General features: G+C 36.1%; 1 protein-coding gene across 6 annotated transcripts; it reads left to right on the forward strand.

Moving 5' to 3' along the window:
* Positions 1 to 3,663: 3,663 nt before the first annotated feature.
* On the forward strand, positions 3,664 to 15,909 carry LOC123562510 (uncharacterized). Of its 6 annotated transcripts, none has more exons than XM_053537114.1 (7): positions 3,664 to 4,640; positions 4,949 to 5,035; positions 6,406 to 6,437; positions 10,420 to 10,545; positions 11,286 to 11,742; positions 12,257 to 12,435; positions 15,730 to 15,909. In XM_053537114.1, the coding sequence occupies exons 5-7, from the start codon at positions 11,581 to 11,583 to the stop codon at positions 15,788 to 15,790; spliced, it is 402 nt and encodes a 133-aa protein (XP_053393089.1). In that variant the 5' UTR covers positions 3,664 to 4,640; positions 4,949 to 5,035; positions 6,406 to 6,437; positions 10,420 to 10,545; positions 11,286 to 11,580; the 3' UTR covers positions 15,791 to 15,909. The 6 variants fall into 6 exon arrangements, 5 of the variants coding, with proteins under 5 accessions (XP_053393089.1, XP_053393090.1, XP_053393088.1 ...); XM_053537115.1 differs by having other exon boundaries at positions 4,952 to 5,035; XM_053537113.1 differs by lacking the exon at positions 6,406 to 6,437 and having other exon boundaries at positions 4,952 to 5,035.
* The last annotated feature ends 775 nt before the right edge of the window (positions 15,910 to 16,684 follow it).

Here is a 16,684-nt window from a genome sequence, read left to right on the forward strand (position 1 = left end):
GTGGGGGTAAGAGTGAGGTTGGGTGCGCACCATAACCGGTTCCATTACGTGTGTTAGAGATTCACCTGGAGGGGATTACTTTTATTTACACTGTCCCATGTCTTTGGAACATGGTGGGGGTAAGAGTGAGGTTGGGTGCGCACCATAAACCGGTTTAAGCTCCCCAGTGGTGTTTTTGCCACTGACCGTTCCAAGGCGGTGCCCCACTGTGTTCCTTTGTTTGTTCGTTTTGTCCTTGTGTGTTGACTTTGTGTGCGCGCGTGTGTGTATGCTTATTGTTCGTCTTGTCCTTATGTGTTGGCTTTGAGTGTGTGTGTGTTGTTCGTTTTGTCCTGATGTGTAAGCTTTGAGTGTGTGTGTGTGTGTGTGTGTGTGCGTGCGTGCGTGCGTGCGTGTGTGTGCGCGGTGCACGCGTTTGCGTGCTGGGGGGTTCGTTTTGAGGAGGCTGCGCTTTTGGTGCGTGGCATTCCCTGTTTCATATTTCTCTTTGTTTTTAAGCTCCCCAGTGGTGTTTTTGCCACTGACCGTTCCAAGGCGGTGACCCACTGTGTTCCTTTGTTTGTTCGTTTTGTCCTTATGTGTTGGCTTTTTGTGTGTGTTTGTGGTGTGCGCGTCTGCGTGCTGTGGGTTTCGTTTTGGGGAGGCTGCGTTTTTGGTACGTGGCATTCCCTGTTTGATATTTGTCTTTGTTTTTTTTTTCGGATTCAGTGGCATCAATAATAAACAGTTCAGTCCTGGAAGGATTTAAAAAATGCTTATCATGGATCTCTTCCGTCAGACACAATCAAAGAGAGAAGCGCAGTGTCCAACTATATACGGGTTGAACACTAAACATGCGGTATGTCTCAAAACAGTTGAGTCGTAACCTCTTCTAATAAAACGTTTTAACGTTTTTACAAAATACAGTATGAAAAATACCATGACCCAAGATCTTACAATCAAACCGAGCCTGCAACATTTTCGTTTTTGTCGTGTTGAGCGACCTGTGAAGATTCCACTTTTTCTATTTTACAAAGTTTGTAAACCACATCCCCATAAAAAAAAACGGGTTTAGAAATACCTTCTCGAAGAAGTGTCTTTAAATTACTGTTGAATTTTAAAACCAAATCAGAATTACGATAGGAAAATTAAGCAAAATATTTACGCAATTTGTTCGTTTTGTCCTCATTTGTTGGCTGTGTGTGTGCGCGCGCGCGTGTATGTGTGTGTGTGTGTTTGTGGTGTGCACGTTTGCGTGCTGTGGGTTTCGTTTTGGGGAGGCTGCGTTTTTGGTGCGAGGCATTCCCTGTGTTTGATATTTGTCTTTGTTGTTTGTTTTTTTTTAAATTACCCATGATAAATAATGGTCAATTTTTTGCAGTAATTTTTCAAAGTGTGGTAGAAAATTTTTGATAGGAAGTGTAGGATTCTTGTATAATGAGTGTCTAAATCCGAACAAAATATTTAATTTTCAAGTCTGATACATTCAGATTTTCAATGAATGTGACATCAAAAATGTGACGTCACATTCTTTTCGGAGAATTTGAACGCTGGAGCATGTCATTTTGAACAATTTAACAATGTTTGTTTGTTTGTTTGTTTTGGGTTTAACGCCGTGTTTCAACAGTATTTCAGTCATGTAACGGCGGGCAGTTAACCTAACCAGTGTTCCTGGATTCTGTACCAGTACAAACCTGTTCTCCGCAAGTGACTGCCAACTTCCCCACATGAATCAGAGGTGGAGGACTAATGATTTCAGACACAATGTCGTTTATCAAATAGTCACGGAGAACATACGCCCCGCCCGAGGATCGAACTCGCGATCCCGAGATCCGTAGACGAACGCTCTTACCTACTGAGCTAAGCGGGCGGGCTAATTTAACAATGTACTAGACACAATGTACTAGACATCTACGTTGCAATATTTGTAAATATTAACAACTATTTAGATAGCGATTTTGTTTCGTATCTTGCAAGAATATAAATGTAAACATACATATATCTCTATAATGCTTGTAACTCACTTTTGATACTCATAAACAATCTTAACGAGTTTTAATGGTGTTCGGAAATAAAAAAAACAAAGACAAATATCAAACAGGGAATAAGTTCACATAAAATGGCACAGGCATCTCCTTTGGAACGTAAATTTATATGTTAATGACATAAATTCAAAGAACAAAGTAATGATAATAGAAATTTTAGGATTGTTGGTATTTATGCCTAAGCCCCCTGCCCCCAACCCAAAGGGATGCATATTCAAATCACGCCATTTGTCTGTCCTCATTCATGTCAAGACTGTAACTTTGTCATGCATTTTAGGAATTTTTTTAAATAACATGGCACAAATGTTTTGTACACCAAAAAAAGGTGTTGTGTGCAAGACCTACGTCTCTACCCTAAAGAACAAGGTACAGGGTAGATAATTGTGGACACATTTGTGTCCAGACTTTTACTTTATTCTGTATTGAACAATCTCCATATTATATTAACTTTGAACATCTTTCATCATTATGACCCCAACTTGAAGACAAAAGGAGTAAACACTTTTAAGAATTTAGACAGAATTATGCCCCTTTTATGACCTAGAAAAAGGGGTTAAAGTTATTGGTAACATTATATGTCAGTAAGTAATGAAAATAATGGGTTGCAACTTTAAGCTATGCTGTTGTTTATGATGTGTCAAATTTTGAGAAAAAAAAACTTTAACCTGACCAACATCTTGATCACTGTCAAAACTTGAAAAGGTGCATATGTATTTGGGTCATTACTGGAGGTCTCTGATCAAGATCTATGAAAAATTACTCTTTATCCCCCTTTTCAACTTAATAAATTTTGGTAAATATCTCAAACACTATCAGAGCTTTTCACTCAAAACTTTGCATATGTAAATTTGTAATAGGGGTCATTAGCAGAGGTCACTGACCAAGTGCCAGAACTCTTTCTGGGAGTTTGAATGAATTATCTCCCTTTTTGGAGTAGGGAAATCTTTGTTAAAGTTTTACATGCAACTTAATAACTGTAAAATTGATAGTGATATTTAATTGAAACGTTACAAATATCTTCAGTGTCATAATGTTAGGTCATTGGCTGACATTGTCATTTATTATATACCTAAATAAATTCTGTAAAAAATCAGCTTGTAATTTACAATTAAATATGAACACACAGACAACAATTCCGTATTGTAACTTTTGAATTCCGTATTGTACCTTCCGTATTGTATGCTGCCGGGCTATTTTCATTAATATGCATGACACGACACATTTCTATAAATAGCGCACATAAAAACTTCACTTAGTTCCAGTTAATATCGATAAACATTGAAGATTTCGTTCAAGAACAAAACAAGAATCAAAATGGTAAAGGTATATAATAAAAGGGTCATTATAACAGTAGCTGGATCTGGGACTTTGTATTCGGCTCTCGTGGATTTTGCAAGGTCGGATCACACACGGCGCTTGCGCGCCTCGTGAGATCCGATCTAGCAAAATCCACTCGAGCCGAATACTGCATCCCTGATCCAGCTACTGTTATAATAACCCAATTATATTTGAATTTAATTATGCTTTTTTCCAATGAAAATCCTTGTTAACTTATTATTATGCTGTTCATGCATTTGAACAGACTTAAAGGCTTATATTTTACTATTCAGCACTGAGAATAGTCGTTGACAGCTCTTGTTTGCTTGTTTGATATATTTTGTGTGGACATACTGTTTTGGTCTTTTCGGGGGTATTTGTTACAAGTAGTGACAGCTCATGTTACTGTTTCATTTAGTGTAATGACTTTTCAGCTCATCTGTCACGAAGTGACAATGTGAGCTTTTGTGATCGCATTTCGTCCATCGTCCATCCGTCTGTAAACTTAAACGTCACCTCCTCATAAACCACTTGGTCAGTTTCATCCAAACTTCACAGGAATGTTCCTTTGGTGAAGCTCTACAAAAATTGTTCAAAGAATTAAATTCCATGCAGAACTCTGGTTGCCATGGCAGCAGAAAGCAAAAAACTTTAATCTTCTTCTCCAAAACCAAAAGGCCTAGAGCCTTGATATTTGGTATGTGGCATCATCTAATGGTCCTCTATGAAAATTGTTCAAATTATGTCCTTAGGGTCACACAGGGCCCCTTCCGAGGGGTCCAAATTTTTGCATAGACTTATATAGGGAAAAGCTTTAAAAATCTTCTTCTCCAAAACCTTAAGGCCTACAGCCTATATATTTGGTATGTTGCATCATGTAATGGTCCCCTTGTCAAATTCAATTCATTGATGGTTTGCATGGGGAACTATGTCACAAATAGGTATACCCCTAGTCCTGACTCACAAGCCCCTCATAGGGGTCAATGTTACTAAAAATGGTAATTTTATGATGGCTTTCATATTGTGGGTGATGTGGAAGTCCACATCCATTCTGTCACTACTTATATATTGAGGCATTGTATTTAAAATGCCTAGGCATAGTACAGCAAATGTACAGGTGAGCGATTCAGGGCCATCATTGGCCGCTTGTATTAGTGTGTAACTATATTCATGTGTCTTAACAATATACTGTTAATATAGGATGATGTTGGTATTCAGGAGAGATGTATCAGATGTAATGAGCTTATTCCATTGAGATTGCTTAGAGAACATGCAGATGTCTGTGAAGTTGCAGATAAGGTGAACGAGAGCTTTTGTGTTTTCCAAAAAATGTGATATTTATTAAAGCCCCCCAAAATCAATGTTCTTTTATAATTTTAGCTATTTTTTAATATGATTTTTGTTTTTTAACCACTAATATATTGTAAAAAAAAAAAAATTGAAAGCTATGTGCCTGTTAAAGATGTTATCTTATTCCTATGTATCTGAACTTCAATCCATTGTCAATGTCATGTGGTATTATTCAATTGTTTGTGTCTGGTATTAATGTCCGTGAAAGTCAATACAAAGTATATTTTGACAAATATTTTATCAATTCTGTGTTTCAGAAGATTGATGACGAGGAAACTTCTGATGACATCCAATTGAAAAGGCGAAGACTGTCCGTTGACCTGCCAATTTGTGGCTTTGCTTGTGTATGTACAAGTATTTATTCAAATTTGCTATTATGACCAAATATAAGGCTCCATTCAGGGATTGTTTAATTTTACTCCAGCAAATTCATATTGCAGATCCTAATTAGATGTTACATGCCTGTTTTACTGGTGATACAGAATTATTTCTATGTTGCCTGAAATCTTCCACAGTCATTTTAGCATTTTGAAGTGTACATGTTTGTATTCAGTTTATTAATTTATACCCACAGGTAGGGGAGGATATGTTATATATGTCTTGTCTGTTGATCCATCAGTTCAGAACTTGTCCAGGCTCTTATTTTCCCAGTGCATTAAAGAATTGTGTGTATTGGGCAAGAAATTGATGACTAACTTTAAGTACAAGGTCATACTTTTGAGATAAATTTTAAACTGAAGTGCTTTTAGCTCAACTGAGCTTAACGTTCAGGGTGAGCTATTGTGTCTGCTGAATGTCTGTTGAGCATCTTGTCAACAAGTTCATGTCTGCATGATAGGGGTTTCATTTATGATTTCATTTTAACCAAACTTGCGCACAACTTGTATCACCATAAGCTCTGGTTCCTTTCTTGAACCAGTTGTATCCCATCATGGGTTCAAGAGTTACGGCCCCTGAAGGTGAAACATTGCCTATTTTGGTCTAGGCTGCAATGTGATGATTTCATTTATGATTTAATTTTAACCAAACCTGCACACAACTTGTACCACAATTAGGTCTTAGTTCCTTGCTTGAACCAGCCATATCCCATCATGGACTCCAGAGTTATAGCCCCTGAAAGGGCAAAAATTGCCTATTTTGGTCTTGTCTACAGTGATGATTTAATTTATGATTTTATTTTAAGCTATATTTGAATACAAACATGTGAAATTTCAAAACAGCACATCCACCAACCAACCCCTCATTTTTATGCGAATGTCCCTTTTCATGTAGAGCCACGATACTCAGATGAGTGATGTAGGGCCATCATGACCCTCTTCATTTGATTTTACAGGCTCTAACTTCTGAATGTATTGAAGGATTGTGAAATTAGTTTACTAAGACCAAATTTTACATAATATTTGGGACATTGTGCTATGTGCAAACTCTTAATGAGACTACCTTTAAGGTCTAGGTGATGTTTTGTTGTTACTTGTCAAAGGTCAGAATACAGTGTCACTGTCAAATACTGCTTGTCCACATTCTGAAATTAAGATGCTGCTATGTGAACAAAATATATTCAACATGCAAAATATATTGTGTCAAAGTGATCTGTATTGGTATTCATCCGACATGGTCGAAAAAAAAAGCTGTAGTAAAATTTTGATGTTTTAGTAATGAAATGAAAACATAAGTGTGTAAAAGGTATATTTCTTATTTGAATATGTGTTGACAGAGGCAAACAGATGCATCCACTGATCAAGAGGAGTATGTGTTCTTTCTTGAGCTTCCTACAGTTGTTGTTGTTTGTTGATCCAGTTGTTGTTTAAAGTTATTTATGATAATTCCCACCATGACAAGGGTCAGCCAAAATAGCAATAACTTTTCCAACATATTAATGGAAAAAAGAAACTAATTTTTTACTGTGCTTCATTGACTTTTTGGAAATCCATAGAAATCCTTTAATACAAAGACTGGATGCCTAGCAATAATAGAGTATCAGCTTTATTGCCTTGGCCAGAAAGCGTTAAGACCATCCCTCTAGATTATTGAATAATAAAAAAACATAACGTGTATTGCATATATCATGAAAAAGGACAGAAGTTTCTGGTAGAGAAAGTAAAATATGAAGAAAACTTGATAGATAAAAGAACTGCGAACACTTGGCACAGTAAAGCTGAAGTTATTTTAGACTTTCGCAGTTTGTTGGATGACCCTTGTGAATTATGTCTGCCCCAAGAAGAATTCTGGGGAGACATATTGTTTTTCCGCCCGAGTTGTCTGTCTGTCTGTCAATCTGTCTGTGCCCATAAAGTGAGAGTTAAGTGACTCTAAAGCAATGGATAAATGTAAAATCTTTTGTTCATTCCAGATTTGGCTTAAATGGTTAAAAGAACAATAGAGAGAACAATAAGAAAGTCACATAAAAGCAGTTTTTGAGAACGTCTGTCTGACTGTCTGTCGGTCACAAATCATGTCTAAGCCAGTCCGCTTAGCTCAGTAGGTAGAGCGTTGGTCTACGGACCGCGGGGTCGTGAGTTTGATCCTCAGGCGGGGCGTATGTTCTCCGTGACTATTTGATAAACGACATTGTGTCTGAAATCATTAGTCCTCCACCTCTGATTCATGTGGGGAAGTTGGCAGTTACTTGTGGAGAACAGGCTTGTACTGGTACAGAATCCAGGAACACTGGTTAGGTTAACTGCCCACCGTTACATGACTGAAATACTGTTGAAAAACGGCATTAAACCCAAAACAAACAAACAAAACAAATCATGTCTGGGCTGTATCTTTTAAACCCCTTGAAGGATTTCCAAAAAACTTAGCATAAATTATCACTGTATTCAGGTGATATGCAGAACACATGTTCCAGCCACCTACCCTCAATGTCAAGATCGCAGGCAAGGGTCAAAAGTCATTGGGCTGTATCTTTTAAACCCCTTGAAGGATTTTAAATAACTTTGCATATTAAAATTGTCACTGTAACAAATCATGAAGGCTGGGGGAGACATACGTTTTTGTTACAAAAACCCTTTGAGTAAGGTTTGGCTTTGCCATCTGTCCAGCTGTTTTATTTGAAAGCACTGAAAATAGTCAAGGGTGCTGTCTTGTGGACATCATTTCCCATATTTAAATTCATGTGTTATTGTACCCCCCGACAACAAAGTTGTAAGGGGGGGTATACTGGTTTCAGGTTGTCTGTCTGTCTGTCCATCCATCTGTCTGTCTGTCCATCTGTCTGTCCGTCCGTAGACAATCTTGTGTGCACCATCTCTCCCCATCCCCTTGACACAATTTAATGAAACTTCACATAAGTGATCAGTAACAACAGTAGTTGTGCATGGGCATGTTAGGTTTTTCAGAAAAAAAAACTGCAGAGTTATGGGACTTTGTTTTTTGTTACTATACTATATACACAGACACAATCTTGTGCGCACCATCTCTCCTCATCCACATGACACAATTTAATGAAACTTCACACAAGTGATCAGTAACAACAGTAGTTGTGCATGGGCATGTTAGGTTTTTCAGAAAAAAAAACTGCAGAGTTATGGGACTTTGTTTTCTGTTACTATACTATATACATAGACACAATATTGTGCGCACCATCTCTCCTCATCCACTTGACACAATTTAATGAAACTTCACACAAGTGAACAGTAACAACAGTAGTTGTGCATGAGGCTTGGTAGGTTGTTTTTTTTTTTTTCAGAAAAAAAATTTGCAGAGTTACGGGACTTTGTTTTTTGTTACTAAATTATATACATAGACACAATCTTGTGCACGCCATCTCTCCTCATCCCCTTGACACAATTTAATGAAACTTCACACAAGTGATCAGTAACAACAGTAGTTGTGCATGGGGCATGTTAGGTTCTTTCAACGACAAAAATTGCAGAGTTATGGGACTTTGTTTCTTGTTAACATACTATGTACATACAGTCTGCATATGCAGTCTTGTGCACGCCTAATCTTCCGAACCCTTGCACACAATTTAATGAAACTTCACACAAGTGATCAGTACCAACCCTAGTTGTGCATGGTGCATGTTACATTCTTTTAGATAAATATTCTGCATAGTTATGGGACTTTGTTTTTTGTTACTATAATGTATACATACAGTCTATATACATACAGACCACATAATTATGCAATTTTGTGTGCGACAAATTGCAATGTACTGTGTCAGTATATGCGGGGGGTACATTCATCACCTTTAGTGATAGCTCTAGTTACTTAAGTCTGTAGATTGAAACTTCACAACATCTTTGGGGTCAGTACGTAAAAACACTGGACCAATGCTAACTCTTGACTTTTATTTTTTATCCGAGTTTTGTTCCTTTGTGTAGTTAGTTCAATATGAAGTTTTTTTATGCAACTATTTTACTTATGGAAAATTGAAGCCTGGAATTATTGTCAGTGGTTAATTCTCTCAACAATATATAATAGTAAAACTAATAACACTTTAAATTAGAATAAGTATGTGTCTTTATACTGGTTTCATAAACACTAATGAATGCGTAAGTGTTCGGAATTTTCCTTCCATGTTGGTGAACCTGGTCTGGGATTCACGAATTATTCCAAGACTTGAAGTTCAAAAATGTTCTTGACATTGACCAATGAACAAATTTTAGTTTATTGTTGACAACTACACCAGTTGCTTTTAGCTCACCTGAGCCAAAGGCTCAAGGTGAGCTTTTGTGACTGCTTGTTGTCCATTGTCAGTCGTCCGTCAGTCAACAATTTCTAAAAAAATCTTCTTCTCCAAAGCCACTGGGCAGATTTACTTCAAACTTCACAGGAATGTTCCTTGGGTGAAGCTCTACCAAACTTTTTCAAAGAATTGAATTCCATGCAGAACTCTTGTTGCCATGGCATCCAAATGGAAAAACCACAAGGCCTACAGTCTTGATATATGGTACATGTATGTAGCTTCATGTAGTGGTCCTCTACCAAAATTGTTCAAATTATTCCCCTGGGGTCAAAAATGGCCCCGCCCTGGGGTCACTATTTTTACATTGACTTGTTTAGGGAAGTCATCAAAACTCTTCTCCTCCAAGACCAAATTAACGAGAAGCTTGATTGGTTTGTTGCATCATCTAATAGTCCTCTGTAAAAATTGTTCAGATGTGAAATTTGGTCCCCGCCCAGGTTTTCCAAAATGTTACATTGACTTACATACCAGGGGAAAGCTTTAATTTGAGGCACATCCTTTAAATTTGGACCATGTCTAAAGTTTTGTATAGTGAAATGAACTTTGACCTTTACCATGACCTACTAACCTACTTTTCTTTTTTTTAAGTTACAGCCTTCAAATTTGGACCACATTTACATTTTTGCATATTTAAATGAACTTTGACCTTTTTTTCTTTACCATGACCCAATGACCTACTTTTCTTTTTTTGAGCTATACAGCCTTCAAATTTGGACCACATGTACACCTTTGCAGACTGAATTGAACTTTGACATTTGTTGACCTTAAATCTTGAACTTGAATAACCTACATTTCCACCCCCCTCCAGTCACAAATTCATCAAACGGGCCCATTGTGTTCTTTCGAACACAGAGCCACGAGACAGGTGAGCGATTTAGGACCATCATGGCCTCTTGTTAGCTCATCTGAGCATCTGCACCCTCAATGTAAATACCCTTATTTTTCCATCTATATTTATCAACATGTGAGGTACCAGCTTCAGAAGAGCCAGTAACTCTGAGATTGTAAACTTCAGTCTATTTCTTTTATATTCAGCAATCAGCCTACCAACAGACCATGCCCTGTTTGTGGAGTCTGTTTCCCAAAAGAATTGCTAGAGTTGCATGCATCATCATGTGGCGAGGACAGGTCAGCACAAGTGGACAAGGACTCTTTTGTAAGGTATGTTTTCAGCTCACGTGAGCAGAAATCTTCAGAAATCTTCTCTGAAACAACACACAGACTAATTCTTTGATATTTGACTGAATTATCTCCCTTTTTGTACTAAGAAAACCATGGTTTACCTTGGTTAAAGTTTTACAAGCAACTTTATAACTTGATTGACTACCAGAGTTTTAATATGGACAACTCTATTGGAAAAATCAAGTCTTTTTGTCTGTACCTTCATGGCCGTGGGTTTTGATAATTGGTTTGTAGCATTGCCTTGAGGACCTCTACCAAGACTGTTCAAATTATGCCCCTTGGTTGAGAAGATAGTCCAGCCGGGATCACTTGTTGCAAGAAGCCCACATAACTAGGCATTGTTATGGACCCTCATAGGTTAGGTCTGAAAAAGAGATGACCTTGATTTAAAGATTATTTAAAGTGTACACGTAACTTGTGTTACTGACCGTGTCATTCAGAGCTTTGAGACTCAGGTGAGCTATACAGGGTCATCATGGCCCTGTTGTTTAACTGTTATCGTAAGATCATTGTCATAGAAGAGATATTAAACTTAGAATCATACAGGATGGAAATATTTTGATTTTATGTTTTCTGTTGAATTACAGTTAAATTCTTATTTTGTAAGACACAATATTGAAACAACAAATAACAAAAATATCTGATTAAAAAATAGTGATAAAAATATTAAAAAGAAAAACTGAAAGTCATTCTAACAGTAATCCTTTCTTTTTTTAAAGAACTTTGGAGGAAGAACTCGAGTGTATCAATTTGAAACTAGCAAAATGTCCAGACAATTGAAATGTTCGAATTATAAGGCGTCTGTTCCTGCAGACAGCATTAGAAGAACTCTTTGAAGCCACAGACGACGATTGGGGAAAACCACTCAAAGTGACTTTCGTTGGAGAAGAGGGAGTTGATGCTGGGGGACTAAGCAGAGAATTTTTCACAATTCTCTTCAATAAAACCAAAACGTTTAATAGGGGCACATTTCATCTTGATGCTGAACTTTTGTCAAATAAAGAATATCTTATTATGGGGAGGGCAACAGCAGTTGCCCTTATTAATGGGCACCCAGGACCCAGGTGCTTTAACCGACTAATAGCTGAATACATCACAAGTGGGGAGGAACCTGACTTTGAAAATCTGTCCGATGAATGCATCCAGAGGTCTGATGTTGAAACAGCAGTACGTGAAGTAAGTTTATTTCTGTCAACTTCTACCAGACAAGACTTAATTATTTTCAGGTCAAAATGCCAGAAATCGAGGACATATAACAGGGAATCATGAAATAAAATATACAATATAATACACATATAGCTGATAAAAGCAAATGCTTTAAACTGCAGTCATGAAAATTTCATTCAAGGTACTTCATGACAATCTCTACAAGACCTTTCATATTCAGGACAATTGTTCATATGTCAAGGTCAGACATGTGAACACCTAATTTAACCACAATCATCAAATGGTGTGATGTGTACTTTTGAACTCGTAAAAGAACACAGAAGAAAACATCCATTTAATACATACAATATTCTTCCTTGTTATTACATTATTTTCATGATAAATTGAAAACACAATAATAAGATAAGTCTTTCAGTCATTAAAATTACTAACAGATGGATACTCGTACAAATACAGACTTGCCAGTTAAATCGGTTATATGTATTTGAAAAGTTTCTGAATAGCTCTGTATAGTTTTTTTCAGTTAGAAAATGCTAATGCAGGGGAACTTAGTACATCAGTAGATCAGTATTCTGATCTACTACGATCTACTGGATTTTGTAAGGTGTTGTCAGAATCTACCAGAAAAGAGGCTATCACTGCCTTGAAGACACATTATTCCTTTTTACCAAATGATGGGGCCCTTGTTGCAGTATATGGAGGGTAAGTCTTCATTTAGTTCATCCTGCTTATATGCTCACTGAAGGTGAAGCATATAGTTGCCGCTTCGTCCGTCCGTCCCGCAAATTCTTGTCCGCTCTATTTCTCAGCAACTACTGGTTGGAATTTAACAAAACTTTATGGGAAGCTTCGTTACCAAGAGGAGATGCGCATATTATCAGCATGTTCCGGTATGATGATTTTTCACAGATTATGGCCCTTTCATTTCTTCCCCTTAATAGTATATACATACATATAGTGCTATTCTTGTCTGCGCTATTTGTCAGCAACTATTGGCTTGAATTCAACAAAACTTTATGGGAAGCTTCATTACCAAGAGGAGATGTGCATATTATCAGCATGTTCCGGTTTGATGATTTTTCACATATTTATGGCCCTTTGAATTTTTCAGCTATATTTCAATTTATAAAAGTTATCAACATGTATAATTTCAAAACAACACAACAACAATTCCCCAACATCCCGACTCCTTGACCCACCCCCAGGTGCAACCCGAATCCCCCCTAACTGACATTCCCCCCCCCCATGGGGTAACAACCCCTGCTCCCATCTTTTTCCCATTTCATAGCTAAATTCCAATATGAACAAGTGAAATTTCAAAACAACACTACTCCCCCCCCCGGACATCCCCAACATCCCGACTCCCTGACCCCTCCCCCACACAACGGTATGCTTCTTGGAGCATCCATCGGTTTAACAGATTCTTTGTTTTTCTACTTTTGATCTCAACCCGACTTTGCAAGTCTGTGTTATCTAATGTAAGACACCTTGTTCACATTTCTCAACAAGCAGAATTGTCTCTATTATTCAGCACAAGTGAGAGAAACCTCATACATGCATTCCCCTTGTTACCAAGTGAATGTGTATTTTCAATAACCTGTGTTTTTCACCTAGATTTTTTACTGACAAAAGTTGTTTTATGGACAAGTACTGAGAAGAGTCGACCCTATTGACAGCTCTTGTCAATGGTATATTTCAATTTTGTCAACTTTTTTTTTTTTTTTTTTTAATTTCAGCAACCAAAGGTTGCTCATTTATTATCCCCGTCATTGTGGAGAGTGGGGTCGGAGAGCCATCCACCACTTCCCCTTACAGAATCATGTATAGCAACTACTCATATAATTTTTTTTTAACTAATAAAAATATATACTGGTAGTTAAACTTCGTTTAAAAATGGGGTTTTCGTTTTTTTTTTTTCCATTTACAAGGGTGTTTGTGCTATTTTTAGCCAAGCAAACCCCCTATTTTGGTATAGCGTTTTAAACTCTTTGTTCAAATGTTTGATATGAACACTGGTTGAAATGCATTTATATATAGTAAAAACTTTATAGTATGTTTCAGACACGTTACTGAAATTTCGTAGCTATGCTATAGTGATCCAAGAAGTTTTTTTTTTACATTGTAACAATATTAACATTTTGTTTCAGTGTTTCAAAATGGAGTGGTAATTTTTTGTGGCTAAATAACACTATGTACCAAAGATACAAACTCTATATTTTATACAACTTAGTTTCAAAACACAGAATAGCCTAATTTATACTAAAAACATAAAAAAAGGTACATTGTAACAAGTTTTTGTACAGAAACAAATTTGATATGGATGTAGTGTCTGTTTTGGTTTTCTTTTACTATTGTGTAAAACTACATTACAGCCAGTAGGATCCTTATCTAATAAGGTGTACCTAATATTTGGAGCGTTTGTAATATTATTAAAATTTTTACATAATTTTCTATTTCTAACATAATGAGCATGCTGTAAAAAAGACATATATGTATACAAATGTTTTTTCTTCAGTCTGTGTTAAATTTGAAAAAAAAAACAAAAACAATAGAGATACAGTACAAATTTCAAAACCAGTGATACAGCTAAGACAGAAAATCTTTTGTATCTATCAGTCTACAAAAAAAAAAAAAAAAAAAACTTTTAAAAGGTCTTCGGTGCAAACTACTGAGTTTCCTTCTTACTGTAAGATATTCAAGAAAAGGGAAAAAAAAAAAGGGTTGGGGGGGGGGGGGGGGGGGGCGGGGAGGGAGAAGATGCTGGTGGAGGACCTTATTGAAAAGATAAGTAGGCTTAATAACTTCACTTTTTGCTAATTCTTTCTTTCTCATAGTGTTATTAAAAATGTAATTATATTTAATAAGATGGTATAAATTTCCTTTAAAATTTAACCCAATTTCATAAAACATTCCCCAGAGATATTTAAAGAAATTTTAACCCCCTAAATAAATTTTTAGTTTAAAGTTTTTTTAAAATAACTGATTAAAGTAAAAATTTAGCAAATTGTTTTTAAAATACCAATCTAACCCCAAAATTAAATGTTGCAAAATCTTGTTTTCATTTTCCTATAAATTACCTAGGTGTGGCCGGGGGTATTTTAGATTACCAGATGTAGTAGCAAACTGTAGAAATGGAATTATTGGTATTAAAAATAAATCAAACTGGTACCCAGGTTTCAAAAGAACCATTTTTTTAGATCGCCAAGGTTCATAAACGAAATTGAACCCCTTTTTATCTAGAAAAAGAACAAAAAATTTTTAAAAAACTTGCCGGGTAATTAACCGCACAATTTTGAAAAAAATTTTTATTTTAAATTCCCAATTTTCCCTTATTTTTAATTGTCTACATCCTTTTTTATCCTTAATTTTACTGCAAGACTTTGCGGGAAAATTATAGATAGCTGATCTTCTTTGGTAGATGTGGATATTGTTTTCTTCAAGAAATTCATTTACTGCTGTCAACATACCTCTATAAATTTTAAAAGTTTCTTCTAATATTGTAAAGTGGCTAAAATTCATTGTATGTAAAGAAATTTTCCAACAGAATTTAAAAGATCACCTAAAAACAGAATTCCACCTGAAATCCCTCTATTTATACAAACACTTGAATTTCCAACCTTAATTCCAGGATTAAACCATAAGAACAGAATAACATTGTTTACTATTTTCCAGTTGCCATTTAAAGAGAGAGCATATAATAACTATAAAGAACATCTTTCCAAAAAGGGTTAATATCTAAATGTAGTTTTGTTTTAATATAGTCTGTCCCATACTTAGAGATTTGCTTTTTTGTCAACTTTGCATACCGGCCAATTTCCCAAAACAAACCAGAAATCACCAAAAAAAACCTCTACTTCCTCAGCTTGTTTATATGAATTTATATTTTAGCAGCAATATTGGCAGTAAAAAGTCCATTTGAAGCCCTAGTGAATGTAGGGAAAAATAAGTGAAAGCAAGTGAAATTGTTTTATTAAAGATTTCCTGATTTACTTACAGGATTGAAGCTGCACGGAGTGGGTTTTGGGGTGATCCAACAACACCGTCAGAAGAAGCATGAGTTTTTCTATAAAGGGAAGTTTCCAACAAGCAGTGAAGTTCAGGATTTTTTTGTGCCTTCTTTTTCCAAAGGAAAAGAGAAGAAAGATGTGGAGGAAGTCATTGTTTACAATTTCAACAAATCCCAAGAAAGCGAACGTTATTACATTGTATAATGATTAATTGCAATCGGGTTGAATTAACCATTTCTTTAAATGTTCCCGTGCCAAAAAAAAAAAAAAAACTTTTTGGGAATCTTTAATATTGCTTGCAGATGATAATCATAAAACACATGTTCTTTGTTGTGCTAAAATGTATCAATTTTCCCGGTAGTATCCCAATAAGAAAGATGTCCAGATTTAAGGCTTGGGTAGCCTTGTTGTCAAGTGTTTAAGGTCACGGACTGTAATATAATTTGCAACCTCAACCTCTAGTTTTGCTCCCCGTAAACCCAAACCCTGACCATTGAGACCTTGGTGTTTTGTATCGGAGGATGGGAGGAAAAGTGGGGAGGAAAAATACCCCTGTGGGAAAGACTGAAAATTTGTCAAAAATGGGCGTAAAAAACTGCAAACCCAAAAAAAAAATATTAAAAATTTAACAGGGCCCAATTTTTAAAAAATTAAAAGGCATTTTAGCGGGGAAAAACTAAAAGCAGTTTAAAAGGGTTTTTGTATTTAAAATTTTCTTCATTTACTTAATTTTTTTGGTGTGCCTTTTCTACCCCTTATTTGTTGGGGAACTGTTTTTGGGGAACAAATGTTTAATAAATAGGGGGGAAATGTATTGCGGGCCCTTTGGTTTGGAATTTCAAAAAATTCCAAAAAATTTTAAATCTGGAGTTATATTTTTTAAATCACGGGTTCCAGAAATTTTTCCGATAAAACAAACACATGTGAAACCTTAAATTAAAAAG

Source organism: Mercenaria mercenaria, chromosome 2, assembly GCF_021730395.1.
Source record: "Mercenaria mercenaria strain notata chromosome 2, MADL_Memer_1, whole genome shotgun sequence".
NCBI classification, from domain to species: Eukaryota; Metazoa; Mollusca; class Bivalvia; order Venerida; family Veneridae; genus Mercenaria; species Mercenaria mercenaria.